Source organism: Magnusiomyces paraingens, assembly GCF_902498895.1.
Source record: "Magnusiomyces paraingens strain CBS 517.90 genome assembly, contig: contig1, whole genome shotgun sequence".
Lineage (NCBI taxonomy): Eukaryota > Fungi > Ascomycota > Dipodascomycetes > Dipodascales > Dipodascaceae > Magnusiomyces > Magnusiomyces paraingens.
The window spans coordinates 5,093,331-5,107,569 of NW_022474067.1; the positions used below are offsets into that span (position 1 = coordinate 5,093,331).

Genomic DNA, 14,239 nt, shown 5'->3' on the forward strand with positions numbered 1-14,239 from the left:
ACTATTACTATTACTACTGATAATGACGAATATCCTTTCTTTCATCAGTCATAATGATGATAGTTTATCAATTTAAATATTTAAATACATAATTAAACAAAAAATATGAATGCTCATTTTAACTTTGACATTTCTAAACGACAAAGTCTACAACATTGCCTGGAATTTGTTTCTTTTCTTTTCTCTTTTATTTATTAATTTAAATAAATAAAAAAACTAAGCAAATAAAACATTAATAATAATAATAATAATAATAATAATAATAATAATATAAATAATAATAATAGACAATATAATGCAAAAGGATTTCTTTTGAAATTTTTTTTTCTTTTTTTCTTTTTTTCTTTCTTTCAATTCTTTCTCTTTCTGTCAAGAAAAAAAAAAAAAAAAAAATTTCACCATTTTACAAAAACTTGTCACGCCAATCACGAGCTGATTCGGACTCCATTTGAGATTGGTTCCGAAGACTAGAAACACTATTGTGTTGACTATTGTGGTGGCTCGACCCACCACCACCACTGCCTGCACTGCCTGTACTGCCTATACTACCAGCGTGACGGCGCTGGCGCCGACGAGCCGCTAACCTCGGCGACTGGAGACGACTAGTCCCGTGAGCATCTGATTGTGAAGCTAAACCACCATCACTATCAATAAGTTCTTCCAAATATTGTTCTTCTGCAAACTCAATATCCTCGTCTTCCTCTTCTTCGTCATCCGTATCTCCGGGGCTTCCAGATCCTTCTTCACCATTTTTGGGTTTATCTTTGCGGCGTTCAAAGTCTCGCACGTGCGCAGTTTGTAGTGTTTTACCAATCGTCTCAAGCAATGGCTCCATGAAACGATACAACCGCTGACCAAACGTTGCCTTGCGTTGTAGTGCTTCTGTAAGCTCTTGTTGCGTTGGTGCCTGTTCGTGTTGCTGGGACTGTTGCTGGTCAGGTGTTGTTTGGGCAGCACCAGAAACGGAAGAACCAGCACCAGCACCAGCACCAGCACCATCACCAGCCCCAGCCCCAGCATCGGCACTGGTGCCAACCATACTTTCCTCGTCATCAGGACGAACACCGCCAAGCAATGATTCTTGCTCTTGTTTGGTGCCAGGTTGGCCTTTAATGAGTGGTGACTCTTTGCGTTTGACAATGGTGTATGGCAAAGTAATGTCTCTTGAAGCTCTAAAGCGCGTAACGTTGGAGCAATGTTCATTTTCCACACGGAAAAAAACCCAAATGAATCTTCTTAAAGCTTCTGAAAGAGCAACAAAAAATGATACTTTGGCAGATTGTTGGACTTGATTAGCATAGATGATGTAAAAAATCCAATTGCATCGCAAAATAGGGTCTACAACCATGGCCAAATAGTAAGGCAAAGTTGACTTAAAGGCCAATTCATCTCGTAGCAAAAAGTTTGCGGAACCAATTTGCATCAAAGACCAATCCATAAACAAGTCCCAAAAGGAGCTCATTAGAGTGTTTAAACTAGCAAACACTATGTAAGACGTGCGAAGAGAACTGGAGTTTAGGCGGATACGGTAGGCGCTTAAAAAGGCATTGGTACAAATGAGTAAAGTGTACTTGCCCATGTTTGCCAAGTGCGGGAAAGCATCTCCAGAGTCAAGGTATCGCCTGCCGCATTGTAGGAAACGCCAAATACCCGGTAGGGCAGACAAAAAGCCCATCCAACGGGAATGGCTTGAGCCGCACAAGGAACCAGAGGTATTCCCAGAAACCAAGCCGCTCCAGTGGGTAGCATAGAGACAGAAAAAAAAGGCAGCGTTACTGATAGAGTAAGTGAGAGAGCAGCAAATATCTCCAACAATGAGATCTCGGAATTCAACTGGGTAAAAGCCCGAAAAGAAAACACGCCAAAATGCAATTGAAAGCCACTTACGAGCATTAAGGTGGAAAACTCCAAAGGGCCAAAGTAAAATGACAACGGAGAAAACCAAAAAAATTGGAGGGAAATAAATTTGGCGAAAATCCTTTTCCCAGAAATCTTCAAAACAAAGCCAACCAAGGATGCTCATGATGAAGAGCAAAAATGACGGCACAGAACCAATTTGATTAGAACTTAGATGATGCAATGGATTAAATTCAAACACAAACGGGTAATTAATTTTGTAAAAAGTCCAGACAATGCAATTTACAGCGAAAAGACAAAGCATCATAATGATGAGGAAAAACCCGCCCCAGATTTGGAAAAGAAATAAAGCGTCGGGATCTCCTTCATGAAGACTCTTAAGACCCATCCAAGTGGCACGAATGATGAATGGAATTGAAAGACCAATGAAAAGACCAGTAAGAAAGGTTTCCGTATAATGTTCTTCATGAACTGCATTTGCACGGAGTTTTTCAACAGCCATTTTGTGATTACCATTTTCAAAGTAGATGGCAAACATATCCTCAGTTTTCGCAATCAAATCGTCCAAAATTTCAGTCTTGTTTAAGTAGCTCTGGGTGACTTTTGCCATGTACCCTGGAAGCGAGTGATGACCGCTGGTTTTGTCAAACTTTTTCAAAATCTTGCGCATACCTGTGAGATTAAGTGAGCGGTAAGACTTGAGCATTTCAAGTTCACGGTAGAGTTCAACAACGGCCATTTTAAGTTGACGACGAGCCACAGAGTAGGAAATTTTCTGATCACGAACACGACGTGTATAATCTCTAGTGTGACCAGTCATAGGGTTTATCACTTCTTCTTGTTCATCATCATTTTCATGGGAAATAATGTGTCTGCGTTGACGAGCATTTGCAGCTTGGTTACCCTCTGCACCTGTGGTGTGAACTGATCCATAGCTAGAAGTGGGTCGTATAGAAGCTCTACGGGAAGCAGCTTCCAATCTATCGGGGGTATTTGTGAGACTTTCTTTATCAATTCTGTTTTTGGTAGAGCGATAAAAGTCTTCTCGCAATTCCTCTTCATCGTGGTCTTGTATTGGGGTAAAGAAAAGATTATGGAGAGAAGTTGGAAGAGATGGGAGATCAAACTTGCGCGTGATTTTATGTTTAATTTCCTTTGAAATTTTTTGAGATGACGCAAGAGTAGGATAATTTGAAGAAACTAACCGAGCAGTTTTCTTTTCTTGCTTTGCCTTTTGATTATAACGTTGCTCACGCAAATTAAAAAGTTGGTCTTGAAGAATTAAATACCGTTCAACGCCTTCATCTTCCTTTTTTTTGTAAAATGTTTGGATTTTTAAAAATTCGCTGTCAAGCCAATCCATAAAGTCTTGTTCTTCCAAAGTATACATTTCATCAAAACGAATAGCCATTGAGGATTGTTGGGATCCATTACCTAAGGCCTTGATTTGTGCAGGTATCTTGTCAACAAGATTTTTAAAAGTCACGTTTTTTTTAATTGTAGAAGTAATTCCTGGTTCAGGGCCTACTTGTTGGACTGGTCGTGGATTGTATCTATTGTGTGAAGGATCAAGCAAAGGCGATTGATCTGTGACAATGTTGGTATCTTGAGTAGGAAGCTTTGACATGCCTGCTGGTGGGACTAAGGGAGTCAGAGGATCTGTTTCTGCAATGGTTCCATACTGAGTATTCGGTTTGTTTAGCGAAGAAAACGGAGTAGCGGGTGTATGGAAAGAAGTCGTAGCATCTTGAGTGGAGATTTCCTGTTGAGGGAGCTCTGAAGAAGAGGAAGTAGCAGCTGGGGGTCCTAAAGAGAAGCCTTCTAAGACAGCTTTATGGTCGACATTTGGAGCTGTGGTGGGTGGAGGAGCATTGTCATCGCTAGAATGCTCTGCGGCTGGAGCAGGTACCTTAGCTGGGGTAGGTCTTGAAATAACATCAGCTTGTTCTCTGGCACCAGCTGAGAAGCTTTGCAAAGAGGAAGATTCTTGAACAAGAGGAGGATTTGAAATATTTTTCCCAATTTTCTTGAGACGTTTTTTTCCAGCCTAAAGGAGGGGGATTGATTTTGTTAAAATTTTTTGCATTTTTGCATTTTTGCATTTTTGATTTTTTAAACCCATTATTTCTAGTCTTTGTTTAGTACAAAGTTTATATACATACCTTGTAATCGAGGTACTGGGCTCGCCATTCAGGGACCTAATTTTGAGAAATATATATTATTAGTTTAAAATAATTGATAAAAAATTTATTTTTTGAGATTTTTATTGATCAAGATCTTGGGTGTTTATTTATTGATGAGATTTGGTTTTTTTTTTTTTTTTGTTGTTTTTGAAAAAGGTATTCGAATTTCACGTGTGACAATAAAAGAATGTAAGAGGATGAGGGGAGAGTAGAAAAATGGTCATACCAGACTTTCACTCAGTAGACTAAAGGAAAAAGAAGAAGAAGAAAAAAATTTTTTTTTGAAATATATTAGTTTTTTTTTTTAATTTTGTTATATGATATTTATATAAAATTACTTACAGAGCGAATTTCATTTGAGCGAAGAATAAATTGGAGGGGGGGGAGAAGAGGAATTAAAATGGATTTGAAATGGAGGATTTTTTTTTTTTTTTTTGGGGTAAATGGGTAAGAAGAATAATTTGTGTGAAGAAAAAAAAAAAAAAAAAAAAAGCCAAGATTGATAATTTTTTTTTTTTTTACTTTTTTCTTTTTTTTTCCACCACCAAATCTTTTTTTTTTTTTTTTTACCATATAATAAATATATATATATATAACACCACCATCTTTTTTTGGTCTCTCTAAAAGCTTCTGGAAGGCAGCAATCTGCAATGTTGTTTGCTTCTTTTTTATTTATTTATATTTATATGAATAATTAATAAAAAAAAATTAAAAATCGTTATTTTGACAAAAAATAAAATAAAACAAAATAAATAAATAAAAAACTAGGCTATTCATCTATTATATTAAAAATAAAAATAAATAAATGGGTATAATGGATAATAACTAAAATGATTTATTTTTATTTTTAATATCACCCATTATTATTATCATGATGATACACCGTACTAATATACAATAAAGATAAAATAAAATATTAACGTAATTCTTTGGAAAATCCATTGGTCCAAAGATCATGGGTGTCGCTCAAGAGATACGTTAGCGTAGCTTTAGAAAAGCCTTCTGGTCCTAGATGACGTAGTTGTTCAATTACAGAATCCAAGAAAATAGAGCGACCAAAATCATTTTGCTGTAGTTGGACATGAGTGACATGGATATGGAAGTGATAATAAGAAGGTTGATCTAAAATAATTAATTTTCAAAGTTTAAAAAAAATAAAAAAATAAAAAAAATAAACTTACAATGAACGTAAATCTTCAATTGAGATGGCTCAAGACCATATTTTTCATAAACTGTAGCATATATTTTGTCACGAATAGATTCCAACATGGGTATATGAGCCTCAGTGAGATCTCGAATGGAAGCAATATCCTTTATAGAGATTGCAATAAGATAAAGTGTTTCTAAAGTTTTGCGGTCCCACTTAAGGTCAGGTAAAAGAACAAAAGTACCATTGCGGCCTGAGGGATCTTCATCTACTCTAGTTAAAACACGCTCGGCCTCTGTGCCTTTAAACAGAATCTGATGGACCCACTTGATTCGATCCCCCCGCATAGACTCAACATATGGGGCAACATATTTCTGGTACAATTCAGGGGTCTCGACAATGTAGCGAGGTTTTGATTCTTGGTATTTTTTAATATGGGTATCAGAGGCCGGGTAGATAACGTTAACTTTTGCAGCTGGATTGGAATCAATGTTTTGAATGAGGGTAGCCATATTCCAAGAATAGACGTCATTAATGTCGAGCAGACGGAGCTGGTCAATTCCAAGGGATTTATAATCTGAAAGAGACTTGGGGTCCAAATCGAAAGCTACTTTTTCAATTGCCACTATAGCATTTTGGGAATCGATAGTACCTAATAGGTAGATTTTTTTTGAATCGGTACCTGTTGGAAGAGTGATTTGAAGCAAGAATTAGAGGATTAAATGTCCATGGAAAGTCCTTGTAAAATTAAGGGAGAGAGAGAGAGAAAAAAAAGAAAAAAAGAAAAAAAGAAAAAAAGAAAAAAAAGAGAAAAAGAAAAAAAAGAGAAAAAGAGAAAGAATAAAAGTATAAAGGACATACTGTTGGACAGAATTCTAGAAAACTGAAAATTTTTAACTAGATCCATTGGTTGTTGCTGTATAAATGATGATAAGAAAACAATGCAGGTTGTGTTGGTTGAAGATAGTATTTTTTTTTGGTGGTTGTGATTGTAGTTGTGAAGAATACTATGAAATGCAATGACAAAAACAAAAAAATTATTTGTTTATTTACAATTTTTTTTTTTTAATGCGGGAAGTTTCGATCTGTACGTCTCCGGTAGCCGGGAATAAAGACCCTAATACCAGTTTTTTATTATTATAATTATAATTATAATTATAATTTTAATATAAAAGAAACAGAGAAACCCCCAGTTTGTTGGTCTCAAACAAATCTACAAGACTTATCTTCCCATTTATCTTCACGGACTCCTGTATATTTCTTAAACCCTTATTTTGCCAGAGATTTTGCCCATAAATAAATAAATTAATAAGACTGCAAGTCACCAAAATTAGATGACAGTTTGATTTTGATTTTGATTTTGATTCTTATTTCATTCTTTTTGTTTATTATTAACCATAATAATAACCCTTGAATATAAAAAAAAAAAAAATAAAAAAAAAATAAAAGAAACAAAGAAACAAAGAAACAAAATAGTATAGTCACGTGGTTTTTTTTAACAAAACCAAGCTTTACGGCACGTGTATTTGTCTGTATGGGGAAGATGTTAGAAAAAAAAAAACGAAGTTTGTGCGCGTCAGGGCCGCGTATAGGGTTAGGGTTTTTATAAAAATAGACTCCATGGAGGGGAATGGAGGATGGGAGCTAATAATTATATAATTAGTTACATTCCATGATCTAAAGACCATTAACATCCAATATTATTGCTATTCAATGTGTCAGTTCTACATAATATTATAATATTATAAATAAAATACCCCTTACCCTTACCCTTACCCTTGCCTTTATTTTTTTGTTTTTGTTTTTTAAAAAATAAAATTTATGGTTGATAGCCGTATTTATTATGTATATAAATGTAACATAAATGTAACATAAATGTAACTATTATGTCCCAACTAAGGTAAATCACCAGCCAAAAAGAGATACAACACGAAAACGCATGAGAATTTAAAATAACAACAACAACAACAAATCTAATTATAGAAACTTTTTTTTATTTTTATTTTTATTTTTTTCGTTTGTTATTACGAGTAGTAAAGCGTGCCTGTCTGTCTGTCTGTCTGTCTGTCTTTCTGTCTGTTTTTTTTTTTTTTTTTTTTTTTTAGTTTCCAGGGTGGCAGACTAAAAAAAATTTTAAAAGAAATCGAGTGTGATTGGCAGAAAAAACTTTTATTTATTTATTTATTTTTGAAAAAGCGCGTGTAAGTTTTGTTCGGTGGAACCTTTAAAAAGGTTAAGTGGTATATTGTTATTTTTTTAAAAAAAAAAAAAAAATTTCCTCAAATTCAACGTTTTACTAAATAACTAAAACTAAGACCCTCGTTATTATCTTCATATATATGTATATATATATATATATATATATTCAAAAGGGCTTTGTGTTAAGCCGTAATATCTGGCAGCAGCTGCCAAACTAGCGGGGTTTTATTTTAATTTGTCGTCATCATCATTATCATTGTCATACGTATGTTCTGTAGATAAAAATGGGCAATCTTAGAAGTAGTTGGACTTCTTTAAAGTGCCACTCCCGTTGTCTCTACCTTCTTCCACAATCACAATCACTATCATTGCCATTGCTGCTTCCACTGCTGCTTCTACTGCTGCTTCTACTGTTGCTTCTACTGTTGCTTCTACTATTACCGCTGGTGTTATGTTTGTACCCAAAATAAAAATAAAAATAAAATAAAAATAAAATCAAAAATGAATCCGTTTTTATTCACGTGACTAAAACAATACAGATTTTGGAATAGGTGATGTAATGATAAAAAAAAAAAAATAAAAATAAATATCACTATTATAAAGAAAAAGTTATTCCCAATCAAACCATTTTCAAATTCATTTAATTGTTTAATAAATATATATTCAAAAAGTGATGTCTCCATCTTAAACGCGTATTGTTGGTGTTGTATAGATTTTCAAAAGGCTCCATTTAAATGTTGATCCCGTGCAAAAAGAAATTCATAAATATTTCAAAAATATATTTTTTTTTTTTTGGAATAGAAAAAAAAAGAAAGAAAGAAAGAAAATAAAGGGATTGGAACGTGCTTGAAAAAGAAGAATAATAATAATAATAAAAAGACTAATTGTATATATAAACTATATATTCATAAAGGGAATGAGTAAATGCAGGTATTTCTTTTTGTTTATTTTTTTTTTTTAGTTAATTCCTGATAATCTTAAACTTTGAGATCTTTGTAAGATCAAAAATGGCAAGTACAGAATGTTCAATGTGCCTCTTATTATCTACTTTTAACTTTTAAATTCTTGAACTTTCTTGACTTTTTTTTTTTTTACAAGACCTTTTAATAAAAAAAAAATCAAATAATAAATAAATCCATAAACATTATTTTTTTTTTTTTTTAAAAAATAAAATAAAATAAAGTCTCCTTAATATATTCAAAATCACCGCATAACCCGGTCAATTGCCTTGAAGTTTCCGACTTTTTTTTTTTTGGTTTGTTCAGGAGGTTTTTGGTGAACTTTGTCTCTGCTGTCTTTTTTTTTGTGTGAGTGTGTGTGTGTGTAGTGTCACTTTTTTTTTTTTTTTTTTTTTTTTTTTTTTTTTTTTAGGTCCGCACCATTTTTATGTTTCTTCATCCCCTCCTCTCTCCCTTTCTTTCTTTTTTCCTTTTTCTCTTTATTTATTTTAGAAAAATAACCGGTCCATTTTATTATTATTATTATTATTTACTATTACTATTTGTTGTTATTTTCTTCTTCTTTTTCTTCTTCTTTCCTTTACTTCTTTCCTTACCTTAAACCATTTTTTTTTTCTTTTTTAAAATAAAAAAAAAAAAAAGAGATTTTGTTTTAATATTCATCTTTTTTGTTGAGAAAATACTTGGAAACTCCCCAGTATCCATAATCATCCTTTTTCTCTAGTTTCGCTTATTTGTATGTCTTAAAGGGTCAGTCGATCCTTCCTGGAGAACGATCTATTTTAAACCTGTGGATTCTTTCTCTTACATACATTATAAACATATTAAAAGCGAAAAACTTTGATTTCAATTTTTCATCCTTCATTTTTTTTTTTTTTTTATTTTTATCCCCTTTTAAATCATCGCTTTTTCATCTCTTTTTTCTTCAGCATTAATCTCGCTTGTGGCACCGTTGTAATGCTTTCTGGATACGACGTTGGCTTTATCAATGATGCTGTTAACCCCAGCTGCACTTCTGGAATCCTTAGTGGGAGAAGTGGTAACACAGGTGCTAATAATAATAATAATAATAATAATAATAATAATAAAAATAACAGCAAAAATATTAATAAAACCAACAACAACACAACCACTGCCGCTAACGCCGCCTCCTCTATTAATTCTACTCCTACTGCATTCTCTGAAAATAACAAAGATGAACCTCCAGTCCATTCTTCAAAATCATCTTCTACACAATCATCATCTTCACCTCAAATTCCTCTTTCAACCAATTCATCAAACCAACCTACTACATTGCCAGCAGAATCTATCCAAAATCAACCATCCAATATCACCTCAACTACCCCGACAACAGATACTTGTTCACAATCATCATCTTCAGATATTGAAGAGGCAAGATTCCGTAAATTCCAACAAGATCTTCTTGTTTCACTATCAAGCACCCTTCTCTACCAATTTGATACTCTTCTCAGCCATACAAATCTCGGCATTGGTGGCCTCAAGCACACGGCAAATCTCCTCCGGCCTCCAACCATTGACCAAGACGAACCAGAAAAGGATGAATCTACTTTAGAATTCCCTTCCAATCCTTCTATTGTTCAGCAAATCCAAAGCTATAAACAAGTGGTAACCAATCTCGAAAACAAGGTTGGTGAGTTTGAAGGTTTTTTGCAGTCCCGCTTTGTCAACATCCGCAAAGGTTTAAATGACAGCAAAAGAATTCTCGAATCGTCTGGCTTTAACCGTGATTCTATTCAACCCATTTCCAAAAAAGATTCTTCTCCTACTGATGCTTCTTTTAATGATAAACAGTTATATGGCAAAAAGTTTGAAGAAGAAACAGATCATCATGAAGATGATAACGACTCTCTTGAGCTTATTTCACCCAAAGACGAGACATGCGTTGAAAATGAAAGAGCCAAGTACCAACAAAGTTTTTCATCCACTTATCATCAAAGACAAACTCTTGTAGAAGAAGAAGAAGAAGAAGATGATGATGATGATGATGATGACGATGACGAAGATAATAACGAAGATGATGAGGATGATGATGACGAAGCTACTCAAGTTCAAAAGGAACAATCATCTTTTTCATTTTCAGGTGAAGCATTTTTCCCTAGCTCTATTTCTTCTACTTCTTCAGCAACAACAGCTGTCATAAGTGAAGAAGAAATTCCATCCAAACATGCAGATGAAATTGAAATCATTGGCTTGGAAGGTTCAGAACCTCGTCCCTCAGCATTTTCTTCTAGCAAGATATCTTCAGCACCATCACATCAAGGTACCAAGGAAAAACGGGATCGTAGTAGTAGTACTGCAGATAGCACTGCGGCAGAAAGCATTGCAGCAGATAGCATTATTGATGGTGTTGCAGATAGCACTACTACTGGACTTTCTCCTGACAAGAAGCTACGCAATAATAGTAAGCTTTGGTGGACAGAGGAGTTGCAATACCTTAAGCATGAAGTTACACTTTCCAGGGGTCTTGTTCGATTATTTGGAGATGATGAGTCAAAGCAGCGAGCAAAGGACACAATCAATCATTATCACCGAGCCATTCGAGACCGCAAAAATGAATTTTTTAATGAGTTGGGAGAGAATGGTGGTGGTGGTAATGAGGGATCTAAACTTCATGCTAGTGGGAGCGGTAAATCCATTCCTTCAACCCCACACAATCTGAGCAGGAGCAGTAGCATCAATAGCACAGGTGTGATTCTACATCACTTGTTGCAAAACCCACTGGCTCAGTCCCCGAGTTGGTTGCTGCAATCTGTGCCATGCTCGCCAGTGCAGCCGGACTGTTATCCACTAGGCATCAATGGTCATTATCAGCCAAAGCAGCAACCACAACAATCACAAAAACCACAACAATTTCAACATTCACAAAAATCACAACAACAACAACAACAACAACAACAACAACAACAACATCAGCATACTAAGCATCAACCTAACAATCAAAATACCAACAATCAATACCAAACACAACGGCCGCGGTTTAACAATAATAATAACAGTATTAATTATAAAGTGAGAAATAACTCACAAAATAACCGAGATGGTTCTTCCAAACCCAATAACAATAATAAAAATAATAATAACGGTAATAATAACGGCAATAATAATAATAATAAGGGCTTCAGAAATTACAAAAATAAAGGGATTAGACAATTTTCACCACAGCATTATCAGTACCATTCTCAACCAAATCAGCACTTGCCACAACATTATCATCACAATTTCTACAATGCACAATACGCCAACTATGCTGGTTATAGCGGGCTGATGCCTATTGGCACTCCAGTAGTTCATGCAGCAGCGACTGCCGCGACTGCAGTAGCTGCATCTCTGGCTACATCATCATCTACTGGTGCATCTTCTGGTGTTACTACTGCCAGCTCAACAACAGCAGCGATTCCAGTATCACCCATGAGTCCAGGAGGATACTATGATCCGCATGTTCAAGTGCATTTGCAGCAGCTTCAAATTCAGATTCAGCAAAACCAGCATCAACAAGAAGTTTATCAGAACCTGTTGAGTTATTACAGCACACTTCAAGAGAAAATTGAGCATGATCGGTATGAAGAGAGTTTAGCGGCAAAAGTTTTAGCAAAACAAAAGATTGAAAATAAGGTTTTGGTGTCTGAAAAGGAAAAAGATGATGAAGATGATGAAGCTGATGAAGCTGATGTTGAAGCTGTTAATAATGATAAAGTTTTGGTAACTGAGACTAAGGTTGAAGTGTTGGTGGCTGAAACCAAGGTTGAATCAATTTCCACGGCTTAATTTTTTTTTCTTTTTCTTTCTTTCTTTCATGAACCTTTACTTTTTCATTTTTTTTTTTAATATTGCTTTTAAAAATGTTGATTATTATCTTTTTTTTGTTTTTTTTTGGGGGGAGGGCACTTTTTATTGTATAATTCTTCTTCTTCTTCTTCTTCTCTCTTACTTTTGACTTTTATATGAAAATGGGCATATTGTCTTTTTCTTTTGTCTTCATCTGTTATATATATATATATATATATATATATATATATATATATATGTATACAAAACGCACACAATACTTTGGAACATAAAAAAAAAAAAATTAAATTAAAATAAAATAAAATTAAAATTAAAATTAAATTAAAATTGTTATTAATACTGAGAATGAAATCTTGATTGAAAAGAACTGGAATGTTATGACAACCAACCATGAAAAAGTTATTATAATTAATTAATCAATTCAATTATTATTTTTTTTTTTCTTTCTTTCTTTTTATCTAATGTAATGTATTGACCCACCATGTTGAAAAGTGTACTTGCATTTTCAAGACAAATTAAAATTCCCGAAATGTAACATGGAAAAAATATATATATATATATATATTTTTTTATTATTATTATTATTCTTATTATTATTATATATTTGAATATGGTGGAGCCGCAGCAGCTTCATATATATATAAATAAATAAAATACAAGTTGGCTGGCTGCTTCCATGACTGCTTCTTTTCTTCAATGGTGGGATATTTAACCTCATGGCTGCTTTTACTCTTTTTTTTATTTACAATCCCTATATATATATAAAATAAATTAAAATAAATTAAAATAAAATAAATTAAATTAAATTAAATTAAATTAAAATAAATTAAATTGTGCACTAATTAATATAAATAGTTAATTAGCTGGCAAGTTTGGAGATAGAATGTTTCCATGAGAGTAGGTAATAATTGATTGTTGACTACATTTTGAAATGGTCTCTTCTTCTTCTTCTTCTTCTTTTTTTTTTTCCATAGCACACACCCCCTTTTTTCAAAAAAAAAAAAAAAATACAAAGGGGTGAAGAGGGAAATACAATCTTGAAAAAAAAAAAAAAAAGGGAATTTGTTAAATGTAAATTTTATAATAAATGTATATCAAATAAAAAAAAAAATAAAAAAAAAAAAACTGAATTGTATTTGAATGAATGTTTTCAAAAAAAAAAAAAAAAAAGTTTCTTAATTTTTTTTTTTAGTGATCTCCCCCCCGTAGCAAATATAAATCTATAAATATTTAAATATATTTTTGTTACAATAATATTATATTACAACATTTTGTTACAATAAAATATTTTATTTTTTTTTTTTTCTCCAGCAAAAAAATTTTTTTTTATTTATTTATTTTATTTTTTTTTTACAGCCAGAGAGTCTTTAATTAACACCCACAAGAATATCCACCACCACCACAAACTGCCAGCAGCTCTTCTAAATCATCCATCACCATTTTTATCACCAACACATTTACCACCATCATCATCATCATCAACCACCACCACCACCACCACCATCACATAACCTTATAAAAAAACAACACGTTAATCAACTCTTAGACGTTTTTTTTTTATTTCTTTATTTCTTCTTCTTCTTTTTTTTTTTTATTAATAGAAAAGAAGAAAGAAAAAAAAAATTAATAAAAAAATAAAAAGAAAATCATTGATAAACCTTCCCCGTTTAGTCAGCCTTACAGTTTGGTCTTTTCAGTTTGTTCCCTTCACTTTTCATTCTGTGCCTTTTTAATCATCTTCATTATCATCATAAACTTTAGTTTTTGATACTCTATTTATTCTCCAATTCTTTTCATCCTTTTTTTTTCCTGCTTTTTTTTTTTGTTGTTGTTGTTTGTTTGTTTGGTTTAATCAAATCCTTTCATTGTTCTGTTGTTCTCTTTTGATCTAGACTTTATTTTTTTTTTTTTGGCCGGTGTATACAAAAATTTTTTTTTTTTATTATTATTATTATTATTATTATTATTATTATTATTATTATTAGGACCTCCTAGTTAATATTTGAACCATCAGCCCCAAAAATTCAAACCCAAACTACTTCTTCTTCCCTTTTAAAAACAACTAAACAACCTTTTTTTACACAACC

At 33.1% G+C, this 14,239-nt stretch overlaps 3 protein-coding genes across 3 annotated transcripts; 1 reads left to right on the forward strand and 2 right to left on the reverse strand.

The window, feature by feature from the left end:
- Positions 1 to 403: 403 nt before the first annotated feature.
- Positions 404 to 4,396, reverse strand: SAPINGB_P001548 (uncharacterized protein; the record flags this gene model as incomplete). The annotated part of the gene is made up of 4 exons (XM_031996269.1): positions 404 to 3,904; positions 4,020 to 4,055; positions 4,267 to 4,285; positions 4,383 to 4,396. The coding sequence occupies 4 exons, from the start codon at positions 4,394 to 4,396 to the stop codon at positions 404 to 406; spliced, it is 3,570 nt and encodes a 1,189-aa protein (XP_031852160.1).
- A 560-nt stretch (positions 4,397 to 4,956) lies between these two features.
- On the reverse strand, positions 4,957 to 6,094 carry SAPINGB_P001549 (uncharacterized protein; the record flags this gene model as incomplete). Its single annotated transcript, XM_031996270.1, has 3 exons — positions 4,957 to 5,162; positions 5,222 to 5,869; positions 6,049 to 6,094. 3 exons carry the CDS (start codon positions 6,092 to 6,094, stop codon positions 4,957 to 4,959), a joined length of 900 nt encoding a protein of 299 aa, XP_031852161.1.
- A 3,208-nt stretch (positions 6,095 to 9,302) lies between these two features.
- Positions 9,303 to 12,131, forward strand: SAPINGB_P001550 (uncharacterized protein; the record flags this gene model as incomplete). Its single annotated transcript, XM_031996271.1, has 1 exon — positions 9,303 to 12,131. One exon carries the CDS (start codon positions 9,303 to 9,305, stop codon positions 12,129 to 12,131), a length of 2,829 nt encoding a protein of 942 aa, XP_031852162.1.
- Between the last annotated feature and the right edge of the window lie 2,108 nt (positions 12,132 to 14,239).